This window comes from Prosopis cineraria, unplaced genomic scaffold (assembly GCF_029017545.1).
Source record: "Prosopis cineraria cultivar Desert tree isolate PC_DT_omini unplaced genomic scaffold, ASM2901754v1 PC1, whole genome shotgun sequence".
Classification (NCBI taxonomy): domain Eukaryota; kingdom Viridiplantae; phylum Streptophyta; class Magnoliopsida; order Fabales; family Fabaceae; genus Prosopis; species Prosopis cineraria.
The window spans coordinates 54,381,032-54,403,497 of NW_026555332.1; the positions used below are offsets into that span (position 1 = coordinate 54,381,032).

General features: G+C 32.4%; 3 protein-coding genes and 1 non-coding gene across 4 annotated transcripts; 1 reads left to right on the top strand and 3 right to left on the bottom strand.

Annotated features, from left to right (window-relative positions):
* Nucleotides 1–218: 218 nt before the first annotated feature.
* LOC129306892 (uncharacterized) lies at nucleotides 219–4,977 on the bottom strand. Its single transcript, XM_054947684.1, has 9 exons — nucleotides 3,637–4,977; nucleotides 3,063–3,118; nucleotides 2,878–2,960; nucleotides 2,663–2,741; nucleotides 2,014–2,124; nucleotides 1,318–1,427; nucleotides 907–990; nucleotides 593–630; nucleotides 219–503 (listed from the first exon to the last, which is right to left on the bottom strand). The coding sequence occupies exons 1-9, from the start codon at nucleotides 4,694–4,696 to the stop codon at nucleotides 433–435; spliced, it is 1,692 nt and encodes a 563-aa protein (XP_054803659.1). The 5' UTR covers nucleotides 4,697–4,977; the 3' UTR covers nucleotides 219–432.
* Nucleotides 4,978–5,926: 949 nt separating this feature from the next.
* Nucleotides 5,927–8,142, top strand: LOC129320067 (uncharacterized). The gene is made up of 2 exons (XM_054965218.1): nucleotides 5,927–6,538; nucleotides 7,581–8,142. The coding sequence occupies exons 1-2, from the start codon at nucleotides 6,143–6,145 to the stop codon at nucleotides 7,737–7,739; spliced, it is 555 nt and encodes a 184-aa protein (XP_054821193.1). The 5' UTR covers nucleotides 5,927–6,142; the 3' UTR covers nucleotides 7,740–8,142.
* Nucleotides 8,143–8,545: 403 nt separating this feature from the next.
* On the bottom strand, nucleotides 8,546–12,502 carry LOC129320058 (glucuronokinase 1). Its single transcript, XM_054965210.1, has 6 exons — nucleotides 12,124–12,502; nucleotides 11,180–11,329; nucleotides 9,655–9,843; nucleotides 9,452–9,568; nucleotides 9,139–9,299; nucleotides 8,546–8,879 (listed from the first exon to the last, which is right to left on the bottom strand). Exons 1-6 carry the CDS (start codon nucleotides 12,349–12,351, stop codon nucleotides 8,630–8,632), a joined length of 1,095 nt encoding a protein of 364 aa, XP_054821185.1. The 5' UTR covers nucleotides 12,352–12,502; the 3' UTR covers nucleotides 8,546–8,629.
* Nucleotides 12,503–12,602: 100 nt separating this feature from the next.
* TRNAD-GUC (transfer RNA aspartic acid (anticodon GUC)) lies at nucleotides 12,603–12,674 on the bottom strand. The gene has a single exon. It is a non-coding gene; the product is annotated as a tRNA-Asp (tRNA).
* Nucleotides 12,675–22,466: the final 9,792 nt, after the last annotated feature.

Genomic DNA, 22,466 nt, shown 5'->3' on the forward strand with positions numbered 1-22,466 from the left:
AAATATTTCTTCCCTTATTAAAAGCTAAAAGCCCATGGCCCCGCATTTATTTAATCCTATAAGTTCGTTTGGCCACACATTTTCCAACCCAGCACAACATTACAGCTTAAACGCTTTTCCTCAAGGAACAATTTCTCGCATGCAAGTGCGTATTGCTAGCGACATTCGAGAAAATAACCTGAGGGCCAGAGATGTAAGTAGGACAACTCTAAAAAAAATGTGTGTGATTGTTGCTTCCGAAATTGAATGATTTATTAGTGAATATTACATAACATTTTCCTTAATATCAGATACTTGATAAGAAAGAAAAATAAATATAGCGAGCAAAGAGCAAATAAAAAAGATGACTTTAGCACGAAGAGGAACCCGGAGCAGTATCACCCATTCTACGTGTCATGGTTTTCAGATTGATAGTGGGTTTACCTTCTTAAGTTAGAAATAACTTTTGGAAATAGCCTCTTCAAGCTCTGCAAAGTCCCATGCATCATCTGCTGAATATTCTCCTGAAAAGTGACCATTCTGATTTAATAACGGTTTGCAACTTTTCATGGTAAGTCAGTCTCTTTCAGAGTCAAAGGACATGAGGACTTACCTATTGAATCTCTCCGGAGAGCAGTTAAATGGGCACAACTGCAAAATAAGAAAGAACAGATAAGCAATAGTCAAAGCTCAAATTTTGAGCTTTAAAAGTTCCTCTCATCTGCCAGCAATTTGCATTCATTTTACAGATCCTAAAGTGTTCGGACAAATCCCACCGCCCGCCCTACCCTCTTTCACACATTCATGGCCAAGCTATATTAAGTTAAAATGCTAATTTCACATTCCATTTCGTCCTTCTATACGACAACAGCTTGAGACTTTTGATCCCAATGTATCAATTTCAAAGAAGAATCCATTGCATGTTACCTGCCAAGAGCTTTCCCAAAATCTGCACATAGGGACCGAATATACGTCCCTTTGGAACATGTTACCCTAAAAATCAAATTTTGTCTGCAAAAACATAAACAAATCAGGTTAAATAATATAAATTAATCAAAGATCTGAAGAGATGATTCCAAACAGATGGAAAATGCTTCTGAGTAAAAGCTTTTGCCTTGACTATAGAGCCCTAAGGATTTGTAATTAAGGTTTGAGTGAAGTTGTTTAGAGCACAATTCTTGGAAACAGTATACTCAGAGAAAGCAAATATCTTCTCTTCTAGGATACTTCGCAACTATCAAAATGACCAAAAAAATATTTGAGACAGACAAACACATTCTTCATATCTCTATAACCTAGGAATCAAGGCAAGATCCTTCTTCAAGTACTTAAAGTTACCTATCATCCAAACTACGCTCTATGCCAAACTGGAAAATTGATATTCGTCGAGGCGAGAGTTCAATGCTTTCTCCTCTCCTTGCTTTCTCGTACATTTTCTCACCTCCAACCTTTTGACAAAGTAAACAGAACTTGTAAGCAACTGAACTATTTTCCACTTGACATTTAACATGACAGGCTCAAGTTTTCTCCAAGGGATAATAGGATAAAATTTCATAGCATTGAGCTATTTCAGAAACAAAGCTTGGCATTGAGTCTACTATTGCACAGAAGCTGATTGAATTGAAATTTCATGCTAAATTATAATTAAAATCACGAATTCAATAAATGAGAGGAGTTCTGTTGTATTCAAGAAATTTTAACTTTTATAGATGAAATGATGTCCATAGATTGCATTTGCATAAACCTTTAGATGAAAGGCAAAACAATTTAGTTTCTTACCAATGAATAACTAAAAAGTTAACCTGGACTTGAAGCCCCTTAAATCTAAGACAAGACTAATTTCCATACAGCAAGGAAAAAAGGAACGAGGAATGCAAAATATGTGGTGATACATATCAGATAAAAGGAAGAAGAAGCAGTTTCAGTGTCTCTGCTTCGACCTCCTTACAAAAACACAGTGAGCTGTTTCAACAGAACCCCTTGCCATAATCTTTCTGGATAGGGCAATCATTAAATATGGAAGAAAATGCTCACTTTAATGGCAGAGAACATTGGGGGAATTTGCCAAATCTCCCCGCAAAAGGATGCTGCAGTTCTCTTTATGTCTTCATCTTTGATGTGCTCCCATGGCTCCCGCTGAATGACCTACATAAGAAGTCGATCTATGAGTTAAAAAATTAGACATATTTAAAATTTACATATAAATATTAACAATGGTTGAATTGAGTAGTAAAAGATTCAGCACCCCCCTAAACAAGATTTTCAGTTGAGCCTTGTAGATGGGGGAAACCACATCAGGAGAACTTCCCTTCAATCAGGACTCAACCCCACTTCAATTTAATTAGTCTGTAATTTCGAATGAATAAGATTTATGTACTTAGTCTTATATACTTAACATATTTATATCTAATCAAATCATGACAAGTGAATCTTAATATATTAATAAAATTAATAACAAGATTTGTTATAGAAGAAATAATTTATAAAAGATCCAAATGTCTTGATTTAATTTAAAACAAACACATTAAGTATATCAAACTAAGTATATAAGTTTTTCCTATTCTGAATACCAGATGATTTATCACCCAAAAAAAAAAAAATTGTATGTATTTTAATGTCTAATTTAGTTGATCATGCATTGCAGTCATCTTCATGGATCAAACATGAGAGAAGATTGACCCACCGCTGAATCAGCATCCCATGTTGAAGTAGCCTCCCCTAGGCGGAAAACCCCGCTATAGCCCTTAATCATCCCTTGATATCTGCAGTAGAAAATTCCAAGTAACTCAAAAGAACCTAAGATATGAGATTTTAAACAGAACAATAAATTGAAAGTTGTGAAACTGGCACCAGTTATTGGCAGTCAAATGGAAATAATTCTAATTATTTTTTAATTACCTCTCTACCAGTTTTGTTGCTTTACCAACACAAACAATCAATAAACCCGTAGCCATAGGATCAAGAGTTCCAGCATGACCTACCTGCAAATGGATTCTTGTGCTCAAGAAGAGATACGGTAAAACGATCGCATAGATCTACACAAAACAAATGCATTAAATATAGATGTGCCTATGAATGAGAACCTTTTTCACTTTGACTAGGCGACGCAGCTTCCCGCAAACTGTAAATGAAGTCCAGCCTATTATAAAACTTTACATATTAGTGTTCTTTCATTGACAAATGAAAAATTAATACTTCCATATGTTGCAAAACTACATGTAACGTGAAGAAGACTTCACAACATACACGTGTGCATTTGACAACTTTGGCAAGAGTCGCAGTGCTATTCTACTACGTGACTATAGAAAACACCCTAAGGGCATCGAAAAAAAGACATCATTTGTCACCAGTCTTGATATATTTGCACATGGAAAGGTATAAAATTCAGCCTAATTCAATGACGTATGTGCAGAGGAAGGTCAAACGAACAGAAGGTAAATCAATGACTCCAACATAATGCAGAAGTGCTGGTGACAATTCCGGAACAGCATCCAAAGCCCAATTGCCCATCTACTTTTAAATTTAGTGATGAACCATGGTAATGACATTAAATTTAACTCATGCTAATTCATCCCCCGTTCCCCATTCTTCCTCAAAATCACATGTCAATACGTGGTGACGTACTAAAAAGAAGCACAAAGTTATATGTCAACTTACCTTTGGGTTTGTTCACCAAAACAACGGTTCCATGAGGACCATCCCATCTAGGAGGAAGCCCAGAACTTCTTGACGCAAGAAACGGCTCAGCATTACCCATTTCAACATCCTTATCGGGAATTTTCTTCAAATATTTAAAGAACTCTTCGACCTTCTTTTCGGTTAGATCTTCTCTTGTTTCCTTAACCAATCCTCTATTATCCTTTTCTTCTTCTTGTTTCTCCTCGAAGAATATTAACTTCTTATCAGTTCTTTCATTACCAATTTCGTCTTTTTTCTCCCTTTTATCTTCCCTGATTTTCTTCTTTTCCCTCACCTTACTCTTAGTCTTCATATCTGTATTTTCATTCACATTTGCATTTGATTCTCCCGGTTCAAGGAACGCTTTGTCAAGACACTGATCAGGAAAATATTTCTTCTCTAACTGATAGACCATCTTGTAATGCTTCTCCTTTTCCCACGGGTAAGAAAACGTATCGTAGAAATACAATTCCTCCTCCCTCTTGTGCAATGTAGGAAGCTCAACCACCTCAGGCTTCAGTTCCACGAACTTCTCTTCAGGTCGTCTATTTTCTTCATCTGAGTCCGACCCATACATCCTCTTCCTCCGTTTTCTGTAATATTTTCTCTTAGCCTTGTCAAGCTCCAATTTTTGGGAACTGGGTTGGTCAGCTTCCTTCTCAAAAGCCAATTTCCGATCGACCCAGCTATCTAATCCCAATTCAGAAACGGACTCCTCCGGAGAAACAGACTCTTCAGGAGAATCGGAGTCAGGAAAGCTCTCTGAATTGGAGTCATTTTGTCGAACAGGTCGACGGCGAGAATGGGCATGCACAGAATTGACCGGACGGTTGATAATCATCTCGTACTGAAGTGGGTATGGGGTTCGTGTGGTGGCGAAGGTTCGTAAGGAAGGTGATAGGGAGAAAGTGTCTACTTTGTTGAAGGGTGTGAATTTTGTACATGGAAGCGTATGATAGAAAACTCTTGCAGAGGCCATAGCTCTAGAATTAGATAAGAAGAGGAACGATGCGTGAGTCAGATATAATGATTTCCACATGGAGAGTGAGCAGTCAGCGAGAGTGATGTGGCAGTGTCCAGTTTAGTTAGACTGAGAAGATACTTGGAATTCCACAATCCAGAGAACAGAGAGAGCAGGGTACTTTCAAGCACCAACTTCTAACCATTCACAACGCCTTGCCAAGAGTTCATCTATGCTTTAGAAAAGCCCGATTGACGTACAGTACAGACGCCCAACGTCTACCAGTGGCGGAACCCAAGGGATTTGGAGGCGGCCCTTCGCCGCTCGTTCAATCGTGCGTCCCACCTGACTTTTGTTATGCATGATTATATTTTTTATTATTTGTGAACAAATTATAGACGATACTTTATACATTTATATGAATTATATGAATGCTTTTGTCTGAAATATGTTACATTAACGTGAATTTAATACGTTTACCTTTTAATGTCTGCAGATATTTTCTAATATATTTTTTCAAGATTTAAAAAATATAATTTTTAACCTCTATAATTTTATTGATTTTTACTTTCAATTCTTATAATTTTTTTAATATTTTCAATTTTTATATGTTTATTTTTAAAATTTTAAAATTTTAATTTTTTTAACATTTTTAATTCCTGTAAAGATGAGAATATTGAAAATAATTATACAAATTAAAAATAAGACCTAATAAAATTATAAATGTCAAAGATTATATTTTTCCAAACTCAAAAATCAATTTATTAAGGAAATAAAATTAAGAATCTTTTCTGAAAAAATATAGTTTTTAGTTTCTATATTTTGCTGGCATTTTAATTTTAATTTTTATATATATTTTTTTAGTGTTTTAGATTCATATACTTTTATTTTTTATTATTTTTGATTCTTTTATGAACAAAGTATAAAATCTTAGAGAAAAAATAATAAAAAATAAAAATATAAAAACTTAAATATCAAAAATGAAATATAGGGATTAAAAGCTACTCTCTATATTTAAAAATATAAGGTATTTTTAATTAAATTTTATCCTAATAAAGTAGTTACTTACTTTCAAACTAACCCTATTTTTTTATATTTACACATATTAAACACCCTATAATAAATATAAAATAATTTATTAATAGAGACACTTAAAAAAATAATAATTATATCTCAAAAAATTAAATATGTTCTATATTTTTTAACATTTAATTTTTAAAAAATATCTTTTTTCTTTTTTTGTAAACGGAGAAGTATGTTTTTCCATCTTTTTTAACGAACATAAAATTGAGAATTAACTGACCAAAATAAGTCCGCCAATAGAAGGCTGAAGGCCCTCAACGATTCGACACTGGAATCCACAAGACACCGAACTCATTCGAAAGCGAGGGATGGTAACGAAGGCGCTCCCGCGCTGTCCAAAATCCGAGATTTGAATTTTCTCTCTCTCATTCTGTTCCTCTGCCGCCAAACTTTTTGGGTTTTGAATCCCATTACTTAATTAATTCTCCGCCGACCGCCATCATGGATTCGGCAACACCGTCTGGGGAAGACGACGACTGGGAGCTCTGCAACGACGATGGCTTCGTCTACAAGCGCAAGAAGCGCCGTCTAGACCCTGATGCCGCGGCAGTGGCTCATGTCTCATCTGCTACGGATGTGGATCACTTGGCAGCGTTGCAGCAACGGAGAGAGCGCAAGAAGCGGACCTTGTTAAAGCTTAAAGATCAGTACCAGAGAGAGCTCGAACAGTGGGATCTTTTGTCGAGCACCTTGCATGCAATGGAGGAGCGAACCAGTCGGTTTCGGCAAGAACACGAACGGGTGCCGGAGCAAACGGCGCCTCTTGTTTCCCATTCTCCAACGACGAAGGGGAAGGCTTCTGTCGGTGGGTCGCTGGTTGACGAGCTGCTTTTGCAGGTAATTGGACTCTCTCTTACCGCTTGTGTACAGTCTTGTTGGGTTATTGAAAATTGCCCGAAAGAATGTAAATTGAAAATTAGGGTATGAGGAGACATAGAAGATAAAATAAATCGATCAGCGGCGCCTGAATGGAGTGCTGATGTTTTCTTCTTTTTCTTTTTTTCTTTTTGAAAACCTCAATGCCAAAAACAAAACTCATGTTGCTGTTCATTTTGTTTCTCGCGAACCGAAGCCTATATTCAGGCTCCAAAAAAAAAAAATCAAAAACTCAATCCTTTTCCTCAGGAGAATATCTCGAATACATTCAAAATCGGAACCCATCTCCATCTCTTTGTATCCTTGCAAAACCGTTCTTATTTAGGCAACTATTGACAAGTTTCCATGACGGATCCTTTGGGAAACCCTAATGTTATACATGTCATTATTCCCTCTCTCTGTCGAACCCTCTGGTTGAATAACTTATTTTAGCTGCTCCAGTAGCTTATGAAGTTTCTGAGTTATGTGGCCTTGAACTCGAAATGCTAATTAATCAATTCTTTTATGGGAGACAAGGCTTCTTTACATATTCCCCTAGAGAATAAGCGTCTCTAGCTGATGAAATTTTCTTAATTCTTTGAAGTATGCTGGGACTGAAGGTCCAATTGTTCTAAAGATCTGTTGCCTCAGCGCTGAAGCTTTTACTAGGTCAATTTTCTTTGCCCCCGGTTGATCTACTGTTAAATTCCAAGAATAAGGATCAAGCATTTTCATGGTTTTGAATATGCAGTAGAAATCCACTACTCAAGATAGTTGCATAACTTCGGCTTCTGAATCTAGGAAACTGAGAACTGAAATAGTTCTGTATTCTTCCCATTTAACGTGCTAGAATATTAGACACCGCAGAGTCTAACTCTAACCCATATTTGATTGGCCTTTTTAGCCGTACAACCTGGAAATAAGTAATAACATCAAACATTAACCTCTGCATACTGATGGCCTTCTTAATTGCATAAAACTTGTAGGAACCTCGTTCCTTAATTCTTAACTTTGGAGCTTGCAGGTGGAAGCCCAAGAAGCAATTATTCATGATATATCAAATCTATGTGACATTGCAGAAGCAATGTGCCATAAACAAGAGCAGCAGGTCAATCAGTCGTTGTTTGATCTTCCGATCTGGGCCTCACCGAATGAGCTCATGCAATTTCTATGTGATGATTAGATGAGTTTCGTCTGTGCATTATTCTCTTGTGGTAGTGAATGGTAAGTTGAGAGGATGGTCTTCCACTGTTCAAGGATTGCACTTGGTTTCGTTGCTCCAAGATTTTGTGAGCTCGCCTTTATGGCAAATTGGTAAATATTGTAATGAATTTATTTAAGGACACGTATGGCTGGAGTAATCCCATTCGACTGACTATCTGATGAACTGAAATGGGAGGACAGTCAATTTCTAGAAAGAGCGGGAAGACAGCCTCTCCAACGTCTTCATTGAAGCATGAGTGTCGATTCTGTAGTATTGTGATTGTATATTTTAGCATGTAGTTTATTAATTTTTTGAATCTATAATCATCTTTTTTAGGCCCAACGGAATCTATAACTATCTTGATTACAACAAAGGTTTTGTATTTTGCTCTCTTGATTCGAGGTCCTGTATGAGTATGCAATTTGGCTCAATGTCGTGGGAGATTTTGGTACTATTTTTAGAAATAAGTTCTTCTAGCAACAGGGAATATTTTCCTCGAAATATTAACAGGAAAATTTCTAATTTAGAAGGGTAAATACGAAGAGCTTGATATTCCAAGTAAAAGGATATGCTCTCTCTTGTTTACAAAGGGGATCTTATGTTATTGGTCCCAGGGTTGCTGGGGAAAAAAAAGAAAAAAGAGGACATCTTTCGGAATTGAGAAACTCAGACATTTACGGTCTCATTTTAAGTATCGTATGACTCGTTGGTGGGGAAAAGGATAGACCATGAAATGCTTCAGCATTTGCAAAGCAAAATACCCGTTTTCGTGCACCTTCACGAAATCAATAAAGCAACTGAGATTCGATCGCCTTTTTCATTTTCATCCAAATCCTGATAAATGCCACATAACTGACAATTGGTTTTGATCAATTGTTGTTGTGAGCTGCATAACCTTCAAGTTCATTAAGACGAGAGGGGACAAGCTGTACAGGTTGTAATACGAATCCAGCCTTTCGACATTCTTCCTCAAGAAGCTGTGCTTGAGAAACACCATCAGGACAAAATGCAACCACGGCTCCCCCGCTACCCGTAAATTTAGAAGCAGCTCCAACCTTTCTTGCAACCTCCACCATTTTTATATTCAAAGCACCAAGGGCATCATCTCCAAACATTGATCTGTGCAATATCCAGCAACACAGTTCAATACTATGCCTTTCATTTGTTAGTGCATACACAATTCATATTTTGAAGTGTTCTGATACAAGATTCACGCTGTTTCTAATATATTTTTCGCCAATTCAATATTCCAGCGTAGATGTCATTGATTATTGAGAAGCGACGTCGGTTAGACATACCAAATGCATATGATGAAGAGACAGAAAACCATAGCAACAACATTAATGTTTAATTGGTTGAGCGCCAAAATAAGCATTACCTTCGAATGTCAAAATTTCGATTCATGAGGGCTGCAAGTTTAGAATAGTCTTTATTTTCTAATGCTGTTTTTCCTTCTTTTGCTATATTTGCAACTTCCAGCATTGAAGATATGATGAACTCATCACCTTCAAGCCATCTCTGCCGTACTTTACTGTGAACCTACAGTTTATAGTAGGCTAAAACTTTGAATAAATATGGAAGATCACTTCTAATGAGTCACATAATCGGATAAGACGAAACAACGTTGCTCTACAACCATGGGCAGAGGGCATATAAAAATAACAAAGATAAAACAATTCTGAGCTGCTAACCTTCCCTGAATCACTAGGGTTCTCAGCATGGATGAGATACAAAGGTGGGAGAAGACTTGTATCCATGGGTGTGTAAATTCCATGCCCCAGATTATTCATGTTTTCCTTACTAAAGTCCTACAAAAGCAGACAAAGTCACACAATTTATTGGCATCTAACATTCACGTGAAATGAATGATTTGTCTCAAAATTGAACAACGCACCATGTAAACTAGGCCCTCATAAACTTGAGCAACCCGATCCTGGAGACCAGCAATTATTCCAAGCTCATTCTCTGCAGTGAGGATAAGGCTAGGCCTCACCTCCACCTTAATTAGATGCCTGACTTTGTAGAAATCAAGTAAGCAATTTAAAGTAGCACATACAATTGCACTAGAGCCTGAAAGTCCTGCCTGAAATGTCAACTTTAGTGCTTAAGATGTACTCATCAACAAGAAAATAACAAGGCAATAAAAGGACTTCTGTAATAACAAGAGTAACAGAACAAAACCTTGAAAGGATGGCCTCATTGGCCATTTAGCAAAGGAAACTTGCAGCAACCATGAAATCAGAATAATAAACAATTTCAATTTTATCTCCCCTCAAGTATCAGGCATCAAATGGACTAGGCATCTCATGTTGTAAATGAAACTTGTATAAACATGATAATTACAAGTTTGGAAAAAGCTCGCTTTTTATCCCTGAAGCTTCACTCAAGTTTCAATGTAGTCCCAAAATTTTATTTCGATTCAATATTCTCCTCAAAATTTCAAAGTAGGTTCACATCACCCTTTTCCTTTGGCTATAAATTCCACCAGTGCGTGTTTGATGTGGTTCACGTGATCCATATAATATTTTAATACGTACTATACAAGTCAAATTAGCTACATTGTAATCCCTGTAGTGGTTTGGAGCTTTCAGTTTAGTCCCTATGGTCATTGCACTTGTTTTGGCCACTATAGCTGTTTCAGCTTTTCCAATGTATTCAAAATTGTGTTTTTTCTGACATTTTATTGCATCAAAATACAAGTGTACGTTCAGCATTCTATATTTTGTACTTCATTTTACCATTTAGGATATGCATTAACACACTGTGCTTCTTTTCTAGGATGGCATGTGATATGTCAACTCACTAAGCATTAGTACATAAAAAATGTTGAGAATAGACAAACCATCTAAATGAAACACAGTGAGTTGACATACCATCTAGATAAAACACAAAACATAACTTACACTTGATTGTTTTATGTCAATACCATGGTTATGTATATAGAAAGAGCAGTCTCATTGAGACAACTGAAATAACAATAGCGACTACAATAAAACCAAATCTACTTGTATAGTACACACAAAAAAAGCATAGACCGCAGCAAGCCACATCGGACACCTTCAAATATGTAGCATTTTGTGAAACTTATAAGACCATATCAAACCAAAATAGACTTCTGGCCCTCTGGGGCTAAAGCAAAACTAGATGAAACTTCAAGGACAAAAAATGGACTTTTCCTGAAAGTTTTTATATTAATTTATTTCAGGGACAAACAGTGGACTTTTTCTGAAAGTCTAAGTTTATATCATTCAAATGATGATTTAGGGATGACAGATAAAAATAAGCAACCATAAAATAGGAGAGAACGTTGTGAAGACTTAGGGATGATAGATATACATAAGCAACCATAAAATAACTAAGGAGAGAACGTTGTCAAAATAAAGAAAGTACTTAATTATGCAGTAAGTTTGAAGTTTTACCTGGCGAGGGATATTAGTGTCATATGACAAAGTAAAATTTCCTCCATTGAGATCTATGTTGTTGTCTTTACAATAGTTATAGAACACTTTACAAATTGCCATAAGCAATCGTACACCTCCATAAAAGCCCTCGCTGTTTAATCTGTTCACCTGAATATAAAGAAGGAAGCACAGCGTATTGGAAAGCCCTTCAAGTCATGATAGTTTGCATAAGACACAAAGCATTTCTGCTTGTCTCAAAAGGCAGAAACGGTAACTACTGATCAGACCATAAACTTGCATGGTCTTCTTGATCGTGAGAAGAGCTGATCAATGCATTTGAATATATAAATGATGACCCTTATAAAGACTAAAAACACTAAAACTTGCATGGTCTTCTTGATCGTGAGAAGAGCTGATCAAGCATAATTTTTTGTCTCTATAATTTTATCAGGTTTTCCAATATTTTCAACCCTTATAGAGACTAAAAACACTAAAATTATAGGGACCTCAAAAAACAAATGTCATCCAATATTTCTGAAACTATAGGGATTGAAAAAACTAGAAAAAAACTACATGGATTAAAAACAAAACCTGATGAAACTATAGACACTGATGACAATGTTGCCCCAAATAAAATTTTAGATTCTACCTTAGATTCTTTATTTCCGTCCGATGATGAAGTATCTTGATGATTGATCAGCGTAACAAAAGAAATAATTTATCAATAACTGTAGTATTAAATTCATAAATGAGATCTCAATTATCAAAACTGCGCCTTCTGTTATAAAAAGAAGCATTCAAAGCAAAATGCCAAGAGTTGACTCCCCAGTGAATTTGTTATGCTTTTTGTGCCAATTAGAATACGTTCAGGCAGAAATCAAGAAAGAGATCAACAGTAACGTCGTTAATTGAATGACAATAAATTGCAGGGCGGAAAAAACGGCGGCAGAACATGAAAATACCAAGTGATCGATAGATCTGAAGTGGACGAGATCATGAGTTGGATGAGGAATGATGACGAGATCATCGGAAGGCAGCAACTTGGCGGAGGCCCAGAAGTTGGCGAGGCTGAAAGAGATGGTGTTGCCGAAGTAAACATCACTAGGGTTTCCCAGCAGACCCACCCTCGCATACGCCTTGTGCTCGATCGCATTGCTACAGCAAGCAGCATGTCCACCTTCTCGCTCCATTCTCGCAGACTATTCAACGTGGCGATCGTATCCATCAAATCCAAAAGCTTTATATTATACTCAGGCGATCTAGTCCAATTTAATTTATGAAAAATTAAAAAAATACTTTAAATTAGGATAGCGCCGATAAATTTGATGTCTGGAAGGATGTCCCGTCTCTGTTTAAAACATCTGTGTTATTTGGCCACCCGTCGTTCGGACTTCCAACGGTACAAGTCAACTTCACAGATTAAAAAGGAAACAGAGAACGACGCCGTTGCCGGGGATCGAACCCGGGTCGCCCGCGTGACAGGCGGGAATACTCACCACTATACTACAACGACTTGTTGATATGATTTTAAAATTAATATATTTAACATAAAAATTTAAGGGAACACGGCTTCATCGAAACGCAGGAATTCAAACCTCAGCTTCAGAGAACGAGCCTCTGAGTGCAATGACTTCCCACCACTGTTTTAAAAATCGAATCACACCGGTCGATCAGACCATCAATTGATCTGATTTTCGGTCTGATTCAAAGAAAAAAATTATTTTAAAAGTTGAGCCGGTTTGAGCCGTTTCGAATCAGATTCGGTTTTCAAAAATCGACTGTTCAAAAAAAAATTTATTTTTTATCAAATTTTTTAAAAAAATGACTAATTTTTTTAATCATTTAATATTATATTGTATCATATGATTTGTTAAGTCGTAATAAACTTAAAATATTTAATTTTTTCAAGTTAAATAGCAATTTTATATGTATTTCTTATATTTAAATTATTATACACATATATAATTTTTTTAATTTAATTATTATGTCATCGGTTGGATTATTGGTTCAACTAATTAAATCATATGAACCGTAAGCTGTTGATTTTTTTTATTTAATATTCGATCCGATTTTAAAAACATTGCTTCCCACTCCATCCGCCGAGCCTCGGTCTCTGATTTGATTTGACTATCTTCCTCCCGCGCTGTCGCTGTCCCTCACATCACAGCTGTCGGCTGCGATGATGAGTGATAAACTGATGAGGATTCATGATTTAAAAAAAAAAAAAAGTGATGCGTTTTTTCGTTAATGACTAGGTTTGATTTTAATTGAAAAAATAATAAAATTCCTTAATTATATAAATAATAATATGATATTTAAAATATTACAATTTTATTAACATTTTAAAAACTTTATGCTATTAAATTTAAAATTTAAAAAATTATTTTATTTTTATTAAAAATAATAAGTTTTAATAATAATTTTTGTCTAAAAAATAATTATTTTTATTTTATAAATCATAAAAGTTGAATAAAGAATTATAACTTATCAAGTATAATTTTTATTATTAAAAAATAAGTTTCGATCATAACTTTTATTTTAAAAATAATAATTTTTATTCAATAAATAGCAGGAATTGAAAAATAAATGACAAGTTGTCAAATGTAATTTTTATTATTAAAAAACAGTTTTTAAAATAACAAATCTCAATCATAATTTTTATTTAAGAAATGAAAACTTTTATTTAAATAATTACAAAACTTAAAAAATAAATCACAATTTATCAATAAAAATAAAATAATATTTTTAATTTAAAATTTACTAACACAAATCTTAAAAATTTCAACAGAATTGTAATATTTTAAAAAATTAAATTATTATTTATATAATTTAAAAAATTTTATTATCAATTTTCTTTTTAGGTATGTAGGCTTATGTGGTGGGTTTAAATTTATTCATTTAAAAAAAATGAGTATAATTCTGATAGTGGCTCATGTACTTTTTTTTTTTTTAATGATAGATGATGAAATGAATGATTGCTAGTTTTAGTTTTTGCCAATGATAGCTAGTTTATTAGAAAAATTATCATAAAAAAATTTACCATTAAATTAATTGCTCAAAAGGAGTTGAAAAATATTTAGAATTGAGGTTTTTCAATGATAATAATTGCTGAAGGCTAAATAACAAAAATACCCTTATTGATTAAAAAAAAGTAAAAGTTAAGGAAAATCTTTAACCCTATACGAGGTCATTCGTTATTAATAATTTCATGTCAACACTCAATACAAGATTCTTCAATATTAATGTGTCAATTTGGATTACTAGAAACAAAAGTCTTCAATTATATGCAATGATTTTTTCACTATACAAACCTGAATTTTAATCATGTGCAAAAAAATTCTCATTCATGCAAATAACATATTTTGGTAGTTTGAAAATTCATAACTTAAATAAATATCACGTGTTGTTATCTAAGTATTACAAATGCATGTTTTGTAATTTTTTTTATTTTTCATGAAAACATCAAAAGATATTTTAAAAGCTCAAATGATTATTTTGAAATGCAAATGGATATTTTGAACACTAAAAACAAAGGTCTTCAATCATATACAATGATTATTTCACTATATGCATTTATACTTTAATTATATAAAAAAAAACTTCAATCTGTTTAAATAACAATTTTTAATATTTTGAATATTTTTAATTTTGAAGCATTTTATAATAATAGGAACAGGTTTTCAATTACATATAAAAATTATTCTACTACATATACATTTAAACTTTAATTATATGCAATAAAACTTCAGTATGTTAAAATAACAAATTTTAACATTATGAGAATTCTTAACTTAGATGGATATCATTCAAATATCACAAATGCATATTTTAAAAATACAAATAGCTATTTTAAAAATTTATTTATTTTTTATGAATATACCAAAAGATATTCTAAAAATGCAAATAATTATTCTAAAAATACTAAAAGATATTGTTATATGTAAAACTTAATCACACCAACTTAAAGCATAAAAAATAACAATTGAACACGCAAAAATTGAATCTAACTTCATTTTATTAAAATATAAAATTACAAACAGTATCTCTTTTACAATTAAATAAGTCAATTAACATTCTAATTGACAAATAACACAACAAAAAACAATAATTCCTATCATCGTCATTATTAGTGCAAATATTATCACTCTCGTGCTCCTCTTCTCGTACAAGAAAGCCTCTTTTTATAGCTTCAACTGTGTTTTTAGCTTCATAGCTTCCAACTCCAACAATTCCCAATCATTCCTTGAAGATGGCTCTTAAAGCATGCTGCTTGAAGATCACAATCATCCCCAAGAACCACGTGGACATGGCTAGTAGATGTTCCAACGGATATGAAGATATTTGGAAGAAGCAGCCGACAATGAAACTACAAAGCAATCTTTCCTGGTCTGGTTGTTGAATCATTATTGCCGCTGTGGCAAGGCTGTAAAACCGTTTGGGCCTTTTCAGCTTTCCCTCCACAATTTCATTAATAGCGTGGACCATGGTTGGGAATGTGAACACCATCCCCAAGCATAATCCGACCTGACGTAATAGCAACCGTGAGATCTCACAATGAATAATAAAAAATAAACAGTGTTATGAAGATAAAATATCAAAGTTGGCGGCCAAAGAACAGTTAATTAGCTTCTTATAATGCTTAAAATTTGAAACATTTATCTGAAAAGTGGATTTTATAAGGCATGTATAAGCACAAATCGATCATGTGTATGAAGATAATGTGAACCACACAAACAACGCAGAGAGAAACACATGCCATCAGGGCAGCATAATGATGTCAATTCAGGGACCGCAAGGCAGCAAAGTGAAACTTTGAAAGCCACTCGAGCCATGAGGGAATGAATACCTATAATGAACTTAACATTTGAAAATAGAATTTGACACTTTTATGATCCCAACTTTCAATAACGCGCATAAATAAATCTCACAACTGACCTGCAAATCAACTATCAAATTTTTATAAGACATGCAGTTAACAACCACGTCCAGAAAGAACAAGGCGTATCCTCTGCTATGTGTGAATTTTAACAAGAATTCACGTGGGAAAGTACAAGGCATAACCTCTGCTGTCTGTGATTCCATGCATAAATGAAAGGTACTCAAGAAAATTAAATTGCAGTAAACTGTAGTTTTCTTGATTTGTCCTAACCTGTTGGGACTCGGGAGAATAAAACAAAACATGCAAGAAAAGAAGGCATGGCAAAAAGTAATGTGTAACGTTCAAGCTCTGGTGCATGAAAAAAGATCTTTAATACTAGAAAAAAAAGAGCGCTGCATCAAATGGAGAGAGAAAAAGGTCTTTCACAGGACCTAAACAACTACTGCATACTTGATGAAATTAAATTACTGCGTAATGTGAAAGAAACTGAAGGTTATCCGTAAATTATAGCAATGCGAGATGAAAGGATGAGATTAAGCCAAATGGGCATGTCACCACCTCAAGTCAAAAGGTATGCGAATAATTTCAGGAAATACTGCCATCAAATGAGTTTGTAACTTGGGGGAAGGGGAAGGAATTTCACATCCGAGACCATTTCTGAACAACATTAGAGATATGATGACCAACATTAGAATTTCACATCAGAGGAATCAGGGTTAGGGATCGGAGGAGAGAAACAGATCAAAGAACTAGAGAGGGATCGAGTAACCAAAACCTCACCTTACTCTCCATTGTTGCCCTTGCTGTCGAAATCACGACCACTTGCCACTGCCGTCACCATCGAGCTGCAGGCACAACTATGGTAGAAATGGAACGGGAGCAGGAGAAGGGAGAGGATTTGGTTAGGAATACGTTTGTCATTTAACTCCTGAGCTGATTGACAGCGTATACCCAAGTTCCTTTGAAATTTTCAAATCCTTCCCAGCAGTAAATATTGTGGTCTTTTTTTATATTTTTTCCTAGTTTATTTGATTTAAAAAAAAAAACAGTAAGTGAAAAGTGATATGTATGCTCATTAGCTAATTTTTTAATAAATGAGACAATCTTTGAATAACATGGTGTATCGAATGTACATAAAATTTCTCAGATCTTTTGCAATATTGAATGGGTAAATGTATTTCTTGGGGATTTATCTGGAAACTGTAAATGTATTATTAGGAAATTATTTGGAAATGTATTTTTTGAATTTTTTTCTGTTTTTTTTTTCCCTTTTCACTTGGCAGAACAAGTCAATTGGTGCGGTATGCGTGACAGCTGAGTTGTGCGAGCAAAATCTCTAGATTTCAAGCCCAGTCAAAATCCTATCTCATGTGATCAGATAGTGCCCGTTTGAATTTTAATTGCATATAATAAATTATAAAAATAATTAATTAAATAATAAATTTTAATTATAATTGATTATATTATAACGCAATCTGTTTGAATATTATTTTTTTAAAATTAATTTTAACATAATTGAAGATATTTGAATAATTTAATTGAAATTAATTTTAACTATTTAAACTACTATATAATTTAATTCTTAAATATTAAATATTACTTTTTTGAGAATATAATGTTTGAATTTTATTAAAACAAAGAGAAGAGAAAAGAGTTTAATTTTATTTTTATTAAATTATGTGTTTTATTTGTAATTTTTTTAATATCTTTTGATAAATTTTTGCAAAAGCTTGGATTGGCAGCTTTAGAAAAAAAATAAATTTTCATCTCACAAATCAATTAACCAAAAAACCTAATATTTGGATAATTGAAGCCAAAATTAATTTTTTTTCTTCAAAAAAATGGTTAATATGGCCATCCAAACACACACATATTTAGATCCGGACCTGAAGGAGAATAAATTAATAATAAATGTTATATAATGTTTGGTAAGTAAAAGAATATTTTTTATAAAAAAATAATAAATATACTTATCCTATTTTTGCTATGTATATTTTCTATGTTCCTTCTAATAAATATTTTTTTCACGTACATAAGCCTTACTCCCTCCATCCTTACATATGAGATATTTTTTAAAAATTTATGTTGTTTCTAAGTATAAGGGGTGCTATGATATTTTTAAATCATTGAACAATTTTGCCCCTATTGTCTTGAAAAGAGAGGAGCTACTAATTGCATGTTTTACCCACCAACATAATATTAATTGTGATACTATTATGTAGTCAAAAAAATTGTGATACTATTATAAATAAACGTGAAAAATTGTTATAGTTTTATGTGCTTTCAATTAAATAATAAATTTTTATTGGTGTGTCAAATTTAATTAAAAATACGGAATAGAAGTAGTATTTTACTAGCAAAAGAAAACTAATTCTTCTCGTGATACATAATGTAGGTCTACTTTTTATTAATTCCAACTAATAATAAGTGTTTGATTTTTTGTTTGTTGAAAATGAATTCATTAAAAGTTCACTTGATAAAAATTAATTATAATAATAAAATTTATATTTAAATATAATTTTTTAAAAGTTAATTTAATAAACTAAAAATTATTTAAATTATATATAATGAAATGTGTTTTTAAATGTATAGTTATAAAAAAAGATATTAATTTTTATGATACATAGATTGTTATATATGTTAAAAATGTTTGAAAAATATATATTATAAAAATTTTAAATAACATAAAATTTAATATTTGATATTTTATTAAATTTAAAAGGCACTCTGTACTTATAAAAATTGAATTTATTTATTTTATTTAAATATAATTAGATAAAATTTGTGTGTTAAGCATAATTTGAAAGCCGATGGTTGATGGCCGATAATTAACATTATTAAATAGTATTTGTTATTATAAAATTTAGGTTAATTGTTAAAATACAAAATAAATATTAATTTATATATGGATGATTGGATCATATCAATCTTTTTTTCTGTGACTACACGAAAGGTGTAGGCCAAAGTCTCATTCATGTGAATTTGTAAATTTCTCCAACAGTGGGGTAGGGATCAGCTAGATACACATTTGAAGTACTCGGTATCCCAACGATCGCCAAATCCACTTTTGGTTTTATCTGGATGGTGCTTTCAACAAAGTTGGTTTGAGTTGTCAATTGTTACCCAAATAACTTTAAGCATTTTGAAAATATACAATGACTTATTGGATGTGAAAAGTTGGATTACCAGCGAACTCTTGCATGCTTATTTTACTACTCCTCAAAATATACAGTGACTTTTAATACTTATTTTTAGAGTACTATTTTTAAATTATTTTTAACGTACTATTGGATGTGAAAAGTTGGAGTAATATCTTTAAAGTACTTTTAAGATGTAATTTCATCTAATTTTTTTTTTCAAACAACATATCACACCTTAACCCTCTGTTTGAATAAAAAAAAAGTTGAAAAAAAAGAAAATGAGAGTAAAAAAAATGGAGAGAAGAGAAAATTAAAAAGAAAATATTATCACTCATTATATTTGGATGGACAGAAAAAAAATAGGGAGGAAAGAAAATAAACATATATCATAATAAATGTAATGCCCTTATATAAAAAAAATATTATGTTTCATATAATTATATTTTTGAAAATAAATTGAAAGCAGAAATTATATTAAAATTAACATAACCAAATTAATTTAAAATCAAATTATATGTTAAAAATATATTTTTATATTATATTTTAAAATAAATAAATTAAATTAAATTAATGTAATTCTAGACACTTGATCTAGCCAATGGCTAAATTATTTAATTAAATAGTTAAATTAATGTAATTAATAACTATAAAAGTTAAAAATTATAAACCAAGCTGTTTAATTAAAATTAAATTAATGTAATTAAACAATCTCTTAAGAGTCAGAGCGTGAAATAAATAAAAGAGAGAGAGAGGATAGACAGTAGAAAAAAGTTTTACTTCCAAAATCTCTCAACTTTTGGAGAAAAAAGTTTAAAGAAAAAACAGTGAGTCTCACATCTTACTTTCCTCTCGCCTTTTATTTTCTCTCATTTTTTGTTCTCTATCCAAACAAGAAAAAATTTATTTTCTCTCTTATTTTCTCTTCATATTTTCTTTTCTCTCATATTTTCTTTTCAGCCAAATAAAGTATAAAAGTGAGAAAGTGTTTATCAAAAATCAAAAGCTATGTATCAAAACCAGCAATAGTAGACTGAAGTCTCTGTCACATACTGAAAGCAATGACAACAACAAATGAGGATACAAGAGGGGCCATAGTATATTATCCAGGTCACTCAACAACTACAGGATCCATTACAATTGAAAAGCAACCAGAGTCTCAGAAAAGTAAGTTGTTAAGCCCATTCATGACAATCTCTTATTATCCATCCCAACCTAAGTTAACCATCGTCGGCAATATTCTTTACACAATACATGATCATCTCCTCAGTGACGTTTTAATTAGGGAAAATATCATCCAATGACGAATGAGATAAATTGATGTTAGGTGGTGACTAAAAGATTATGAAATATTACTGTAGGACTATAAAATTGATTTAAAAATAATTTTAAACGAGAAGAGATTAAAATATCTCTGTTTTTTGTTCTCTTTTTTTAAAAATGTCAACCATCAAATTGTTTATTTTTAAACGTGAAGGAATATTTGTTAATTAACAATGATTACTTGTTAATTAAAAAAATAAGAACATTAAAGTCTTTTCTTATTTAAAATTATTTTTAAATCAGTTTCCTAATCTTACTATAATATTTCAAAATCTTTTGAACTTGATTGATATTAAATATCCCAACTATCCTTTAATGATATATTCCCATCTAATTAATAGCGTAGTTCTGCGTCTTCAGCTTGGTGGCCTTCAATGGCAGCGAATCAAACACCGAAAAAAAAAATGATAATATATAAATTAATATAACTGTACGTGCTTTTTAGTTTACAAATCTATTGGTCTTAAAAATATCTTATGATTTTTATATTCCATATTATCGAAATTAAATTTCTTTCCCGCTATTCACGCGTCAACGGGCAAATTCTTGAGCTTCAGGTTTATTTGTCGATTTGTCTGCCATTTGGAAACCATCGAAATTAAGTTTCTTGCCCTTCGGGCTTATACTGACATAGTCACAGATCACTATGGCACCATAAATATTTTTTGACCATTTGTAGAATCAACTGTGGAAAAACCAAACTTAATAATTCGAGTAATTTTTTTGTTCAACCAATCTAATCTGGCCTGAGCTCTCACCGCAAGGACTTTTTTTCCGCCGCACGCGTTTGAGAAAAACAATACGGTTAAAAAGTTAATTCTATCTCTCAATTTTAAACTTTTTTTTATTATTTTTTTCATTGTTAGCCGGCTATTGTGGGCCTCAAATTATATTTTTAATACTTTTATTATAATATATTTGAGTTGAAAAATAAAAATGACTCTATGAATAAAAATTAAAAGATAAAAATAATCATTAACTTGATAAAAAAATATTTTAAAAATAATGAGACCTATTAAAGGTTAACAGACCTTAAGTGTTTTTAACACTAGAATAATGATGAAATGAATATTTAAAGTTGAGAAACAAAATTAATATATAATTAAATTTAAATATATTTGTATTTTTTATATATAATTTAAGAATAAAATGATTATTAACCCAACAATCAATGATATTATTTTCAATTTGTTTCAATTAACTGCCTTTGACTTTTTCCAAAAAAATCTCAATTTTTCCCAATCTAAATTAAATTTAGACACAGTTATTTCTATCTTCAGTGTAAAGTCCTCCCATCACAATAAAATAAATGTATAATTTAATAACATATCTTTTTTAGTCAAGGTATAAATTCATTCTCGAAATTTACACACATGTGCATCATATGTCTTAATTTTTTTCGCCCCCACCATTTTTTGAAACAGTATAATATTGTCCAAACTTGACGGATTGACCAAATGCGTTAATTAATGAAATTTGATTGTCAAGTGGCCATTGGCAAGGCATATAGGAGTCCATGTGTTGCCATGCATGCAATTCTTTTTCTTCTTCCTTTCTTCCTTGATCTTTTTTTTTTTAATTGACAAGACGGGCCTGACCCGGGGCAACAAGTTTACATGGTTTTATCAGACCAATATAGATCATTACACTCCACTAAGGGTTCAAACCAAACATAATATCATCAACTCTATGTTGAGCGTCCATGGCAAGCCAATTAGCAAGTTGGGTGACCTCCCTATTTACATAACTAGCCTGCACGTTCCAATCACCAAAAAGCAAATTGCGCGCCTCTTGAATTTCACCTCGCAAAGGATGATTTACACCACCTTCAGTCCTTAGAAGATGAATACCTTTTAGTGAATGCATGTAACATTGAATCTTGGATATGCCATATTGTTTGCATGTTTGTAATCCCATTTTCAGAGCTAATAATTCAGCACCAGTAGAAGGGTAAAATCCAAATCTG